We start from the raw sequence: 14,129 nt of genomic DNA, 5'->3' as shown, positions 1-14,129 counted from the left end.
ATGGGTACACTGTGGGTACACAGAAAAGGATGGATATAGTCAAAAACATTATTCAGGTAGGCTCTGGCTTTAAACAAGGATTCATTGATACTAAAGTGGCAAGAAATATGACCCATACTATTACACCACCACACCAGCCTGAACCATCAACAGGTTGGATACAGGCTTGTTTACACTAAAATATGAAAAATCAGTACTCATCAGATCAGACAGCATTTTTCCATGGTGAGCAAATTTTTGCCTCAGTTTCTTGTTCTTAGCTGACAGTAACAGCACAGGTGTGGTCTTCTGCTGCTGTAAGCCATCTGATTCAAGTTTTAACCTGTTGTGCACTCAGAGATGTTCTTCTATAAACTTTGTTTGACAACAACAAGGCATTTTCACCCAGAGCTGCAGGTCAGTGAATATTTTCTCTTTTTCAGACCATGACTGTATCCTCTTGAGATGGTTGCATGGGACAGTTCCAGTAGATCAGCAGTTTATGAAATATCCAGATTCACTTATAATCAACCATCTTTCCTCCTCATTGATGCTCAGTTTGAACTTCAGCAGGTCTTCGCGATTATGTCTACATGCCTAAATGTATTTAGTTACTGCATTGTGATTGGCTAGTCAGATATTTGCATTAATAAGCAGTTGAGCAGGTGAACGCAATAAACTGGCAGGGGAGTGTGTACTGATAAAGAACACAAATACTCTTGGTTAAATCCCACAAACATTAAAAAAAAATGTTTGAGCTTAAGCTACATATGACCTAAATATGGTGACATGGTTTGGTTTGAATAAAAATCAAATGAAATATGTCTTTCAAGGAAAAGAAATGTTTGAAGCATTAGGCATACACAAATACACAAACACCAACAGCCTCATAAATGATTTATTATCAACCGGCACGAAACAGTGTTTATGTACAGGGTCATGAATGAACCTTCATATGTGATGTTTCTGAAAATCAGGTAATTTTATTTCAGTATCAAGCTAACATGCGTGGCATCCCAAACATATCATGTCTGCTAATCTCCATGTTACAAAAAAACCCAGTTTAAAATATCTAGCCTGAAACAGTTTGCTGCATTATCGTGATTAGTTGGATTAATCTGTTAGGATATAATCTGGTCTACTGTGACTGCGCTGAATTCGTCTGTAATCCTCCGTCTTTTGATTTCTTGACCTTGCAGACAAATGTCTGAAAGACTGAGGAAAGCACTTCAGAGATGGACATAACTTTGAAAGCAGTGTCACAGTTTCTGAGCTAAATTCCAGTTGAAACTGGCTATGGTCATCGCACTGCAGTCTGTTACTGTCTGCACTGATACTACATACAAAATATAATCTTGTGCATTTGTACAACACACACGTTAGCTGCAGATGTATCTTGTGTATCCTTTGGCATTTGATTTTTTTATGTACTTCTTTTGCTTCTAATCGGACATGAACTGTAAATTTAGCACCCGTGTCACTTCAGCTCATGCCCCTTTTACATGATGTCAACAAAGGCTATTTAAATTCTAATTCTTCAAACTCAGATGTCTCACAGTATTCCCAGACCTTCAAAGTGAATAAAACAAAACAAAAACAAAACACCTTTTTGAACTAATGAATGCTTTGTGAAAATACGAGAGTTCTGAGCTATTCTTATATTTCATGCGCAGCGTCCTTGGCTGATTGGAATTTAGCCCTCGTTTCTTTGGCTGACGGAGACGCAGTTTCCTTCACAAGTCTCCAGCTAAAGATTTCCTCCGTCAGCTCAATGATATTCTGACCTTCATCATATAATCTCTGTTGTGTTTCTCTTTTTTCCCCACATTCCTCTTTTACACTGTATGTTTCCACAAACCCACAGACCCAATTAATACACACTCATACACATATCCATACACGCATATGTACGGCACACACATGTGCTATGCATATTGATTCATCATAAAACTGTCTCGATTCAGGGCTCTCTTCATTTGTCATTCTGCATTTCCTTCCTCTCTTTCTTTGGCATCCTCTTTGTCTTTGTGGCGATGACCTTCTGTCAGACTGTCCAGGAGACCACGCTGATCCCTCTGTGCCTTGCTTTCTTCTTTTAGATCCAACATGAAAAGAAATTTCCAAAGTGTAAGTGTCCATACTTGGTATAGGTGCCAGCGAAAATCCAAAAATGGGAATGCCTATCCTAGCTTACCCACCTGAGGCTTTCTGCTGCCTTTCCTCATCATGTTGCTCCTCTTCTTCCCCTGAAGAGGACTCTGTGTCTACAGACTTCATGTCAAGTGAGGACAAATGGGCCTGTGCCATCTTCTGGACAGCTGAAAATACAAATCAGTTATGATGAATGAAGTTACACTGCAAACATTTTACTAACAAAAATACCAATTTTTCCAATCATCTGTCCATTGTCCTCTAGAGGACAAAGAATAGGTTGATAAAAGAGATTATTGTGTTTGGATTTGTATATCTAGAGTTGTAATGTTACACATCAACTGTGTGCAATGCGTGTGAAATCTAACACTTGCTCTTTACTAATTTTGGCTTTGATTGATTGACTTAACAAATGATATCCCCTTTGCTCTATTACCACTATAACAGGATCCTTTGCTTATTTTGATATGAAACTGGGTGAACAGAACCAGCCATGTGGACCTCATTTAGTTGAGCAGGGTGTGTGTTGTAATTCTACTAAGGGGAAGAGGCTGGGGTTTTGGTATTCCAGTGGTATATAGGGAGTCACAGAGTCATTTTGATGACTACCACTGTTTAGTTAATATTTCTGGATGAACTTCCAAAACTAAATCATCTATCAGTTGCCTTAACCTCCCATCTACAATAAGACCTGTACCATGTTTAAATGAAATACCCTCTCTGATTTTTATTGGGTTAGTTGATGAGGAAGAAGATCTCATGATGTTTTGTCTCCAGATGCAGATTCAGACTTTGAAGATCCATTATCCAGTAGTTCATTTGTCCTCCAGTTATTCACTAAGCCAGAGTTTAATGATTTAGTAAGAGATTTGGATATGCCAAAGGACGCACTTGAGTTGTTTGTGTCTATGCTTTTTCTTTTAATAAGAATCATGAAAAGGATCCTATTCGATTCTTTGAAATGTTCTTTAGATAGAAATAGAATAGCCATTCATTGCAAATGTATGAGAAATTCTGGAAAATGTGCTTTGGCAGCGGTGGGATTTGAACCCACGCCCCCGAAGAGACTGGAGCCTTAATCCAGCGCCTTAGACCACTCGGCCATGCTACCACTGCTGTCTGAGTGGAGGCTATTCATTGACAGCTCGAAACAGAACCTATAATGTGTCCACGGGTGATCGTGGCTCAAGAGTTGGGAGTTCGCCTTGTAATCGGAAGGTTGCTGGTTCGAGCCCCAGTTTGGACAGTCTTGGTCGTTGTGTCCTTGGACAGACACTTCACCCGTTCCCTACTGGTAGTGGTGCAATGTAGCTTGCCATCATCAGTGTGTGAATGGGTGGATGACTGGTTGTGTAAAGTGCCTTGGGGTCCTTAGGGACTAGTAAAGCGCTAAACAAATACAGACCATTTAGTGCATGCATGCCAAATGGCTGTTTCTTGTTAAAAGAAACATATGAAAATTTGCAAAATGTTTTGGAGAAGCAGAAATACAATTAGCACAAATGGACCAAATGTGAAAAAAGGTGACAAAAAAGATTTATTATTTAAACGGATATTTTTGAACTCAGCATCACTGATCAGGTCAGAATTGTTTTTAATTTTTTTATACGGGTTAGTATAATCATTTTGGAGTTAGGTTTCTAATCGCCTGTCTGGTCATTTATCTAATAATCAATATCCACAGGAAAGCACTATGTCATCTGCATATAGAGACAACAAGTTAATGCCAAGGTAAAGATAAATAATGTTCTATGAAGCAATGAGAATATAACAAACTCATGAAGCTGTTGAGCTATTAAAATAAAGTAAAAATCAATCTTAAAATTTTGTTACATTTTTTTAATGTGGATTTTCAATTTTAAAATATACATGCATGTCTTATGAAAGGAAATTTTTTTTGTTATATAAAATTATAAATGCTAAACATCACTCAAATAAAATGAGCAAAACCCAGTTAATATTATGAGTGGCAACTGTCATGACTGCAGGTGCCAAAGCCACAATTTCCACAAAATAGAAGACGCATAAAAACGTATGTTGTATAGATATTTATAACAACATAGTTGGTTTTTTTGTGTGTATTTAAGTCTGTGTGACTCTGGTTGCATCTGATAGTGTGTGTGCATGTGTCAGCGAGTGGGTGAGACCATGTTACAGCTGTGCAGCCATTCTATAATCCAGGATGATCCAGAACAGACTCACAGCTGCCACTGCTCCTAATCTTACATGACACACACACACACACTCTCATTGTGGTTTTTGGATATGTGCGTAGTCCAGACAGATAGAGACCACATGGTGGTTGCCACAGCAGAATTAGGTCTCCCAAATTCTTTCATTTGGTGTCATTTGTTATATAAACAAGAAAAACCAGTGTGTGGGTACAAGGGAAAAACACACACAAAATGATTTGAGTCAGGGTTCATTTACCTTTAAGAGATGGCGGCTGGTAGGTTGACATGTGAACCAGTTTGGCTTTCAAAGCTCCATTTTCCCCAAGAACCCACTGCTGAAATAAAAAAAATGCAAACCAGGGTTTAAAGCTAAAAGTGTACGCAACACTTTTTTGTCTTATTGTTGCCTCAAACAAATGATACAATATAAGAAATCTAATAATCGCTCCTTTCCAGTTGCAAGGATTAGAGCAGAAAGGCAGTAATGCACAATGTGCAGGTTTGTCAGCAAAAGTCAATGAAAAGATAAAACAAAATGTTAAAGCACTTTCATACTTGTAACAGGTAAATTATGGAGTAAAACATAAATAAAAACGTCATCACTTATTCACATATTTGTTGCGTTATTAAGTGAAGTTGCAGAATTAGTTGTCACTGTAATGTACATAATGTAAATAATCGAATTTGACATTTCCTATGAAAGCTTTTCTGCAGCTGTTTTAGAAACAGCTTGAAAATGTAGAAGCTGGTTTTAAAACAGAAAAAAAATATTTTTCCTCATCAATAAGTCAAAATTTCAAGTTATTATTTCAATTTAATAACTTGGAAATTAAAGTTATTTTTTCAGTCTCTAATTCTTTTCTCAGACGTTTGAGTTAGGAAGTGACATGTTTGAGATACCTATCTGGAAATTTTGATATAATAACCTGAAACTTTGACTTAAATAGCAAAATGTGGGCTTAATGATAACAAAAAAAACTAAAGAGACATTCAAATTGCACATAGAAAGTCAAAACACCACCTTTCCAATTATTTCATGATTGCATTGTACTGTGGTCTTTTGGAACTTATGACGACTGTATCGTTGAAATTTGATTCAAACCTTTTACTTCTGGATCTTTAACTTGTATAATTCACATGCATATCTACCTGATGTGGGCTGCTGTCTTCTTCTGGTGATGGTGGGTCCGTCAATCTGAACAGCGTGGCAGGTGTCGGCCTCCGACGACGAATCTGCAGAAAGAGAGAGATACAAGAGGTTTTTTTCTTTAGGGCTTCACTGCTTCAATAATCAGCATTCATTTATTCTAAACTGTGGTTTATGGCATGTATGCAGAGGACTTGTTCTTTGAAAGTTAGATGCATTAAAAAATAAATGCATATCATTATGCAACAACATTCAAGAGACTGTCCAGCTTGTTTGTGAATGAGGATTACGTTTTATGATAGAAGGCAGAAGGATTATTTAAATTATAAATAAATTTAAATAAGGATTATTTAAATGTATTTCCTTTTCTGCTACAAGTTCCTATCGCGTGGATGACATCATTTTGATTTTTCTAGTTCTTTTGTAACATGTTTACAGTATGTCTCCATCATACAAAGCAGCCGGTACTTCTTCATCTCCTTGTCTTTTATGTGTGAAGCAGAGAGAGTCAAAGTAGCCACAAAACACACAAAACATTAAATATACACCCAACTGCCAAATTGTTAGGCACACCTGTTCAACTGCTAGTTAATGCAAATATTTAATCAGGAAATCACATGACAGCGCATTTATGCATAAAAGCATACATAAAAAAAGTTCAAGCCTTTCTTTACGTTTCTTGAAGAAAGATGATTTAATTTACTATGAATGCAGCATGGTTGTTTGTTAGGAAGTCTGGTCTAAGTATCTCAGAAACTGCTGACCTACTGTGATTTTCCTACACAGCTATCAATAGAGTTTACAGAGAATATGAAAAGAAAATCAGGTCAGAGCAGAATAGTCAGACTGCCTTGAGCTGAAAGGAATGCAGCAGTAACTCAAGTGAAAACTTGCTACAACCAAGGCAGCATTGAAGAGCAGAAGAAGAACATGTTGAACCTCGAAGCAGATCGGCTGCAGCAGCAGACCACACCAGGTGCCACTCCTGTCAGCTAAGAACAGGAAACTGAGGCTACAGTTTGCACAGGCTCACCAAAATTGGACAACAGAAGTTTGGAAAAATGTAGCCTAATCTGGTCGGTCTTAATTTTAGCAGCAGCAACATGAAGCTGCTTTTCTAAGTTTACCTTTTTGTGTTTGAGTCCTGCATTTGGGCCCACTTCCTACCTGCCACAGCAGTCATGACACTGCTGGAGTGTAATGGTGGGGGAATATTTTCTTGGCACACTTTGGGCACTTTAGTACCAACTGAGTATTGTTCAAACACCAGTGTGTCTGTCCCTTTATGACCACATGTGTTTTCCAGCACCTTGTAGGGTCTATTCAATGAAAAATGAAGGCAGTTCTGAAGGTATAAGAGGGCCCAACTCAGTACTAGCAAGTGTCCGATGAGTGTTTATCTACAGCATATCCCGACCTGTCACATTCCTCTGATAGTTGGGCATGGCAAAACTAAGCCTGTCAGTAATATGACTTGTAAACGAACTCTCTAACTTTTAATTCGGTTCAAAAAGAGGCAATTTGAGGCCACGGGGCAAAATTTTGCTGTATTCGTCACCTCCTGTGACACGTGAATACATTGTATTAGTAATGCTCTTGTATTCTTGGACCTTCAGTTTATATTTTACTTTCCCATAACATTTCAAAGTGAAATAATGTACTTTTTCATGCACTATTTCTGGATAGTTTTCAGATTAAGATTTTAAAGCAGAGTTGTTAAGGTCATTTCCAGGTTTCAAAGTCCCAAAAGCAAAATACATAACAACTGGGTAAATAAATTACTGAATGAAAATACCATATTTACAAATCAATTAATTTCCTCCACACTAAATAAAGTAGGCACAATTAAGAATTTATTTTATAAAAACAGCAAAAATCCAATAATATAACACTGTTACGATCCTTATTGTGTCCTTTCATAGAATTTTTACTTTTATTAGATTGATTACATTTTCTCACCATTATTTTTATAACTTGTTATTTATGGAAAACACACACTATACTCATCGCCGGCTCTATTTTGTGATGTGTGATGGTGATAACATTGTTATGAGATACAAGTGGCTGCCAAGCCAATCACAGCGAAGAGTGTAGGCATTGAAATGTGTGGGCAGCTTTCACTCTGGAGTAACTCTCACATCTTCTGCTTCCCTTTGTGCACTGCATTCATCCATATTCATGAGTCACACACTAGAATTAAATATGCAGCCCCTTTTTGGGGGGAGCATCCTATTAGAGGTTAAAGATGTGTTAACATGAAAATATGAGTGTGGCAATCCAATAAACACATGAAACATGTGCACACAGCACTCAGGAGGGGAAAAAAGGCATGTGGGGCCAAAGGACCAAACCACATTTTGAGCACCTGTCTGAGAGCCTCTTCAGACATAGTGGCCTGTGTTTTGTTAACACTGTAGCCGGAAGGTCAAGCACCTGCAGAGAACATATTTTATTTTCATCAGATCCTTGTTGTGCATGTCTGAAATTCCTGTAAATACCACTGATTGCTCAGTGTGGCTGCAGTGGAAGTTTGATTTCACTGGAAACAAATTAATGTTTCATAGTTCCTCCTCACATGCTGGGCTTATTGTGTTTGTTATTTTAGAATAATAAATAAATAAATAATTTTAACATTGTATTTTATAATATGGACCTTATTATTTAGGTGATATTCTATTCTTCAGGTTTTTAAAAACTGTATTACCCAAAGCGTTTTTTGAAAATGCATTTTATTGGTCCAATAATGTCTCAAACCAGTGAGGTCTAAGTTATCATGTTATCATTGATGATAAGAAGTAACCTTAACCCTAAAAAATGTAAAGTTTGTTTTTGACATCGGCTGTTGGTTTTACTATATTTATCTTTTATCCCCTGATTGCTTTTTGAGACTTCTGAGGAGATTTTTCAGGGGACAAAGTCCCTCTGCCATGTTCTGATAGCATAGGGTTAAGGCTGAGGATTAGGATACTGATAGAGGGACAATAAAGATAGCAACACACAAAACTGAGTGAGGGGTCTGAGAAAAATTTGGAAAACAAAAAGCAGGAGAGTTCTTTAAAGAAGTTTGGGCTATTGTTTAAAACATAACAGAAACCTCTCTAAATGAATTATGTCTAACATTTCCTTTTAATAGCTAACTCTTTACTCTGTACTTATCAATATCCAGAAAGGTCAACTTATTGATCATATTTTACCATCCACTTAGAAATGTAATGTGTTTTAAATGTTACTGGAACTCGTTGATCGATGCTTTGGGGTTATAAGAAGCCATGCAAAATAGCTCTTTTTATGTTGCAGCTACCATCAAAACACAGACACGTCTAGAAAGGCAAATTTAAGCAGCAGCATGGGTTCTAAGTTTAGTGGTCATGTAGTAAATCATTAATCCCACACCCCATTTTTTTGTAGGTCAGATGACCTTTAGTTGCATAACATTCAACTCCAATGCGTCATACTGGATGTTTAAATGAACAATGACAACACTGGGTGGGGGGTAGTGACCTAAAAAGCCTTTTACGCAAAAATAACTTATGTGCTTAATGATTAAATGCATGCAGTAAAAGTATAAAACTGTGTACACAAAACACTTTTCAGGGAATAATCCTTTGCAGAACTTGATTTGACCACAACATGACTCATGACTCATGACTTCGGACTTTTGACCTGTTTTTCTTTTTTTTCTTTCTTTCTTTGTAAATAAACTTTAAATGCTGTAATCTTGGTGTAGCGTTGGCCTGGATAGTGGAGAACAGGAGCTTAACCCACACAAATTAAAGGAAACATAATTAATGCACTTGAAAATAGAAACTTCTCATTGGAAGACTGGAACTGTCTTGTTTATTTTATTCTCCTGCTACCACCTCCCTTTGTCAGCTACAGTCACTTCATCTAGGTCTGAAGATTTACCAATATTAAGCCATCAGCCCACTCTGTAAATAGCATTAATGATTAACAGGGGTGCGTATGCTGAGTTTGTAAGAATAAGACCCTATTAGACTTTAGAGCTTTTTATTTATGCTCTTGGCAATAGCTGTCCTCGCCCTTGATTCATTCCTCAGTCATCCACAGCTAATCTCTTTCTTTTTAATCAGTCGTCTCCTTGGCTGATGATTTTCCTCCTTTTGCTTGTCTTGTTCGGCTTCCGTCAGCTATCTTTGTCTCTTTTCTTCTGCCGTTTTTCCCTTTCCAGCTCAATGTGTTCCATTTATTCCTGCCTTTATTTTGATTTATTCTAGACGTTTCAGCCGCTATCGGTGGGCGGCATTTCTCAAGGACCACAAAAGGACAAGAAACTCTTGATGAGACCTCACAAGACAGTAAGAGAAGGTGGCTATCAAAAGTGAAAACAACCTTCTGGAACCTAAAACCTCAGTAAACCGAAATTTCAAGGACAGAAAAGAAAAAATACATTTCAGCACTGCTCCTGCAGCTCTCCACTTGTTTTTTGAAGCAAATTCCACCACTGGACGGAAACAGAAGTATTACAAGACAGATCGTATTAATTAGTCATGCTGTTGCACTCACACATGCATACAGTAGAGGCTCAAGACTGTTTGGTGGCAGCTCATCTACTTGTTATAGTAGAAAGATTTAGGTAAGCAAGCTGATATTGTCCATAACATGAATTAGCATGGTGTGCGTGCTCTGATGTGCTCTGTTGGCACACTGGAAGAGCTGTTAATGATGCCAAAATATCATGTGACTTTGTGCATTTGTAGCTCAGGTGTAACTTATAATCAAAACCCTTTTAAAATCAAAGTAAGCACAATTTATTTTTAAGCATTAAAAAAAGAAATCAGCTCTGACTGCTTATTATGCTCTTGCAATTTTTATGTGCCGAGAACTATTGGATTTAAAGTTATTACTCTCTCCTCTTTCACTCATGGGACCGTAAAAAAAACCTGCCAAAATAACTGTCTGAGTCATTACTAGGATCGCTGCCAGGGTACAAGACTTCCTTACAGAGGAAATTTGCTGAATATAAGTCATTGCTGAGGTCTGGCCTCACAGGATTTGAATCTCCTTTTTTTCTACTTGTTGTTGTGCCACTTTTACTGTATGTATGAATTTGAAATCACTTCCTTTTACGTGTGTGTACACTGATGCCGAAGATGGTCATTTCTAGTTGGGCTTTTTAAAAAGTGATCAAGAAATTCAGCCGATGAGGTGCTATCAAGGTCTTTCGAGCTAGGAACCCATTCCCAGAAGGACTTGCTACATGTTGGGTTAAGTTATCGATGAGAGTTGTGGTTTTAAGCATTCCTACAAGTCTCGTTCCACATGATATGACCACAGGGCATTTTTGGTCAGTTAGAAAGAAGAAATTCGAAGATCATGATACAGTTTTCCAAAACTATAGATCACAAAGATCTTTTTGCAGGTGAATATTTATCTCCTCAGACTGTTTCCTTGTATCTCTTGTACATTGCAGGACTTCCTTAGTTTGATCCCGTCCCTCTTATTTTCATCAACAGATGCCTGAGGATTATTATTTTGTGCACACTGTTCCAGCAGACTTATGGTCACTTTGGTGACGTGATGGCTTCAGAAACACAAAAAATGAAGCCCTGTAACCTTATGTAGCTCCTACTTTGAAGGAAATGTGCTTCTTCAGGGTCCTCCTGATATATAATGTCTCTGGCTTCTTGCAGTCTTATTTAATCAGTGGAGGAAGATTGCCATAATCTTACTAAGATCTGAGCTGATAAAACTGCCAGAGCATCTTATAGACAAAACGAGTGAAGAAGTGAACAAGTCTATCAGGTAGAGTATAGCAACTAATTAGCATCAGACTGTATTTAAATTAAAATATCGCTCAGAATTGTGCCATTCTAATCAGTTAAATGCATGGGTTTGCTTAGAAAAGCAAATAAATGATCCCTTCTGTACTGGACAGGATATGAATCAAGCAAACAGAAAACCCAGAGACCAAGAGTGGGCTGTAAACAGCAGATGCAGCAGAAAATATCTGCCCAGAACTTATTGATTTATTAGGCTGAAACAAGCTTTCCAAACAGATGCCATTTGAAATTTTTCCAAATCTCCTACTAAGAACATTTCTTACTCTGCACCTGGTCTCCAGTGAAACTTCCCTTAAGGGAGCGACTGAAGAGATGAACATCTCCTGCAGAAGGAATAGATAAGCCTGTCATTTGCTGCTTTTTATGTCCAAATATTACCTCATTGGCAACTTTGTGACCTTTATGGGCTCTTGTCTTTAACACCACCAATAGCATATGCACATCTCTGCTCATACTGTACAGCATAATACCTTCCCTCTTCACCCTGCCCTGCACTGTTTGCATTGACCAGCGCTCGCTTTAGGATGATTCAGCATAAGCAACAGATAACAGATCTGACTTTACATAATATGCTCACCACCTCCACGAGTGTATGAGTAATACCTTCTACATTTTGCTTCTTGTGTGTGGTAAAGGATTTATTACTCAGGCGCAACTAATTTTTAATGCCACAAATGGTGCTTTATCCCTCACTTCCTCCTCCTCCTCTTCCTCCTCCATTCAGATAGAAGGGCAAAGATATCTCATCAACTTTAAGGACTCCAAAAAAATCTGTAGCTGCAGAGCTCTGCTTAATTCCAGCACTGCCCATACCCTGCTGCCCACAGAGTAACATACAAACATCCAAACATAGTTTTGCAAAGTCTTGCTAGAGCAGTCTGTCAGCCTCCGTGTTAAGCACTGATGCCCCTGAAGAAGCATTAATGATGGAGCTAAAGGCCAGCATGTCTTAGATATTTACTTTTAAAATGTATAGATGCAGTTACCCAGCCTGAGCTTAACAATCCTTCCACACACTCACTCCATCTCCACAACCACTGTCATCATCCGTGTAGGCTACAGCCACACTCCCTCAGATCTCACCATCTCCACCTGTCGCGGGTCCAGCTGGGTGGGCACGGAGGAAGGCACGGAAAATTGGATCTTCCTCCTTGCATCCGCGTCTGCCTCTCGGTCCATCACCTCCGTCTCTGCGGGGAACAGCACCAGCAGCAGCAGCAACGAGTCCCGCCTGTCGCCTCCGCAGCCGAGCGCACAAACCTAGAGTCCAGACGAGGTCAGCTTCAGTGGAACCGCCTGTGGAAAAACTGCAGTAAAGTGCTTATACTTGACAAAAACTCGCCGTTAGTGAGTAAACAGCGGCATCTCTCTCTGTCCCGGCGATCCTCTGGTCTCTGGAGTTCCGTTTAACAGCAGCGTTCAGCTCCTCTTCCCCGCCTCCCCGCCAGTCTCCCCTCCCTCTCACACTTTGTCCGCTGACCTTAATGCGTGAGGAGGAAAGAAGAGCAGTGAAGGTTTTGTTGCCTTTACTGGAGCTGGAAACTTTGCGTATTTGCATTTTGAAGTTGCCCGATAAAGAAATCTACCCGAATGAAGGGGAAATTGAAAAAAAAAAAAAAAAGCAGAGATGACGAGGATGTTACACAACTTCAAAGAATTTCACAAACTAATAAACAACTAAAGTCAGCAAGGAGTCATAGTGAACTAAAAGAAACGAATATTAAGATATTAAGAAGATGCCACTCACTGCTATCTTAGCAAAAATGTGCTGAATCCTGGTTGGGAAGAAATCGATTTTTTTTTATTTTAATGAATTAACGAATTAATTAATTTTAGGTAGGCACTTAAGGTCGTATTTTATTGCACTGACGTTGTGTGTGCAAATTTGCGTGCTCACTTTGAGGACGAGCAACAAACTGGAAATATAAATAAATAAAGATCTAATCGCTCCCCCCTTCCACAGGCAAAAGTATTAACCTCTGCTTTCGCCGGTGCCCACCTTGGCTTTACCATATGCACAGCGAATATATGCGAGGCACACAGTTGCCATGACAACAGCTTTTCTTCTTAGAGAGCTGGCAGTGCAGGAAGTGTGTTGGAGTGTGTGCTTCGGCGTAAGTTCGAGGAGAGGAGAGGCAGGGCAAGAGAGGACAAATGCATTTGTCAGCGCGCAACACAATCAGCGGCCAAGCTGTCACGAACTGTCATTTATTTGTAAGTGGGATCTCCCCGAGCATGTATGCTATTTCAGGCGGAAGTGTCCTATTTTTCATGTGTCATACAATTCGAAAAGAAGTGGAAAAAGGAAAACTTTCACCCCAATCATTATGTTTTCCTAAAACTCAAATAACAGAATACATTTGGTGACTAAATATAACCAAAAGGAGATTGAAAAACAAACTTTTCTAAAAGCTTTCTCCTTGTGGTGTATATTGTGTGTATATTGGAAAACGAGCCAGATGCCCCTGTAAGCAGAGGGCCCCATGCTTGTTCCCACTTGCCACAAGCCCAAGGGTTCACCCTCTACTGAAGTACTGGACTTGAGAAAAGCTCTGGACATCTGCCAGCTTCAGAAAGAGTTGCTAATGACAGCAAACTCAGGCCTGCTGGGCGAGGTCCGCAGATAAAAGAGCTCGCCACCTTGGACATTTTAAAAGAGCCCATCTGTGGCTCAGCTCCGTTTCAGTTCGTCTGTCGTCCTTGAAAACATAATGTATGTTTGCGAGCACTTTCAACAACACGTGACAGCAAGCAACACTGGGATGACAAGTCAGCACCATCTTATGGCCAAAAGTAAAGAAATCACTTCACTGAGGGGAGGTTTGAATGCAAGTAAATATATGATAGTCCAAACTCACGACACAGCACAAAAATGAG

At 38.9% G+C, this 14,129-nt stretch overlaps 1 protein-coding gene and 1 non-coding gene across 3 annotated transcripts; both read right to left on the bottom strand.

Moving 5' to 3' along the window:
* Window positions 1-869: 869 nt before the first annotated feature.
* LOC102778889 (protein phosphatase 1 regulatory subunit 1B-like) lies at window positions 870-12,728 on the bottom strand. 2 transcript variants are annotated; one of them, XM_035907895.2, is made up of 6 exons: window positions 12,595-12,728; window positions 12,336-12,512; window positions 5,454-5,537; window positions 4,561-4,636; window positions 2,178-2,297; window positions 870-2,071 (listed from the first exon to the last, which is right to left on the bottom strand). In XM_035907895.2, exons 2-6 carry the CDS (start codon window positions 12,429-12,431, stop codon window positions 1,959-1,961), a joined length of 489 nt encoding a protein of 162 aa, XP_035763788.1. In that variant the 5' UTR covers window positions 12,432-12,512; window positions 12,595-12,728; the 3' UTR covers window positions 870-1,958. The 2 variants fall into 2 exon arrangements, with proteins under 2 accessions (XP_035763788.1, XP_087700813.1); XM_087844687.1 differs by having other exon boundaries at window positions 4,561-4,639; window positions 12,595-12,712.
* On the bottom strand, window positions 3,160-3,241 carry trnal-aag (transfer RNA leucine (anticodon AAG)). Its single transcript has one exon. It is a non-coding gene; the product is annotated as a tRNA-Leu (tRNA).
* Window positions 12,729-14,129: the final 1,401 nt, after the last annotated feature.

The sequence above is a fragment of the Neolamprologus brichardi genome, chromosome 8, assembly GCF_056152115.1.
Source record: "Neolamprologus brichardi isolate AB-2024 chromosome 8, ASM5615211v1, whole genome shotgun sequence".
Lineage (NCBI taxonomy): Eukaryota > Metazoa > Chordata > Actinopteri > Cichliformes > Cichlidae > Neolamprologus > Neolamprologus brichardi.
This window is presented reverse-complemented; position numbering and strand designations above follow the sequence as displayed.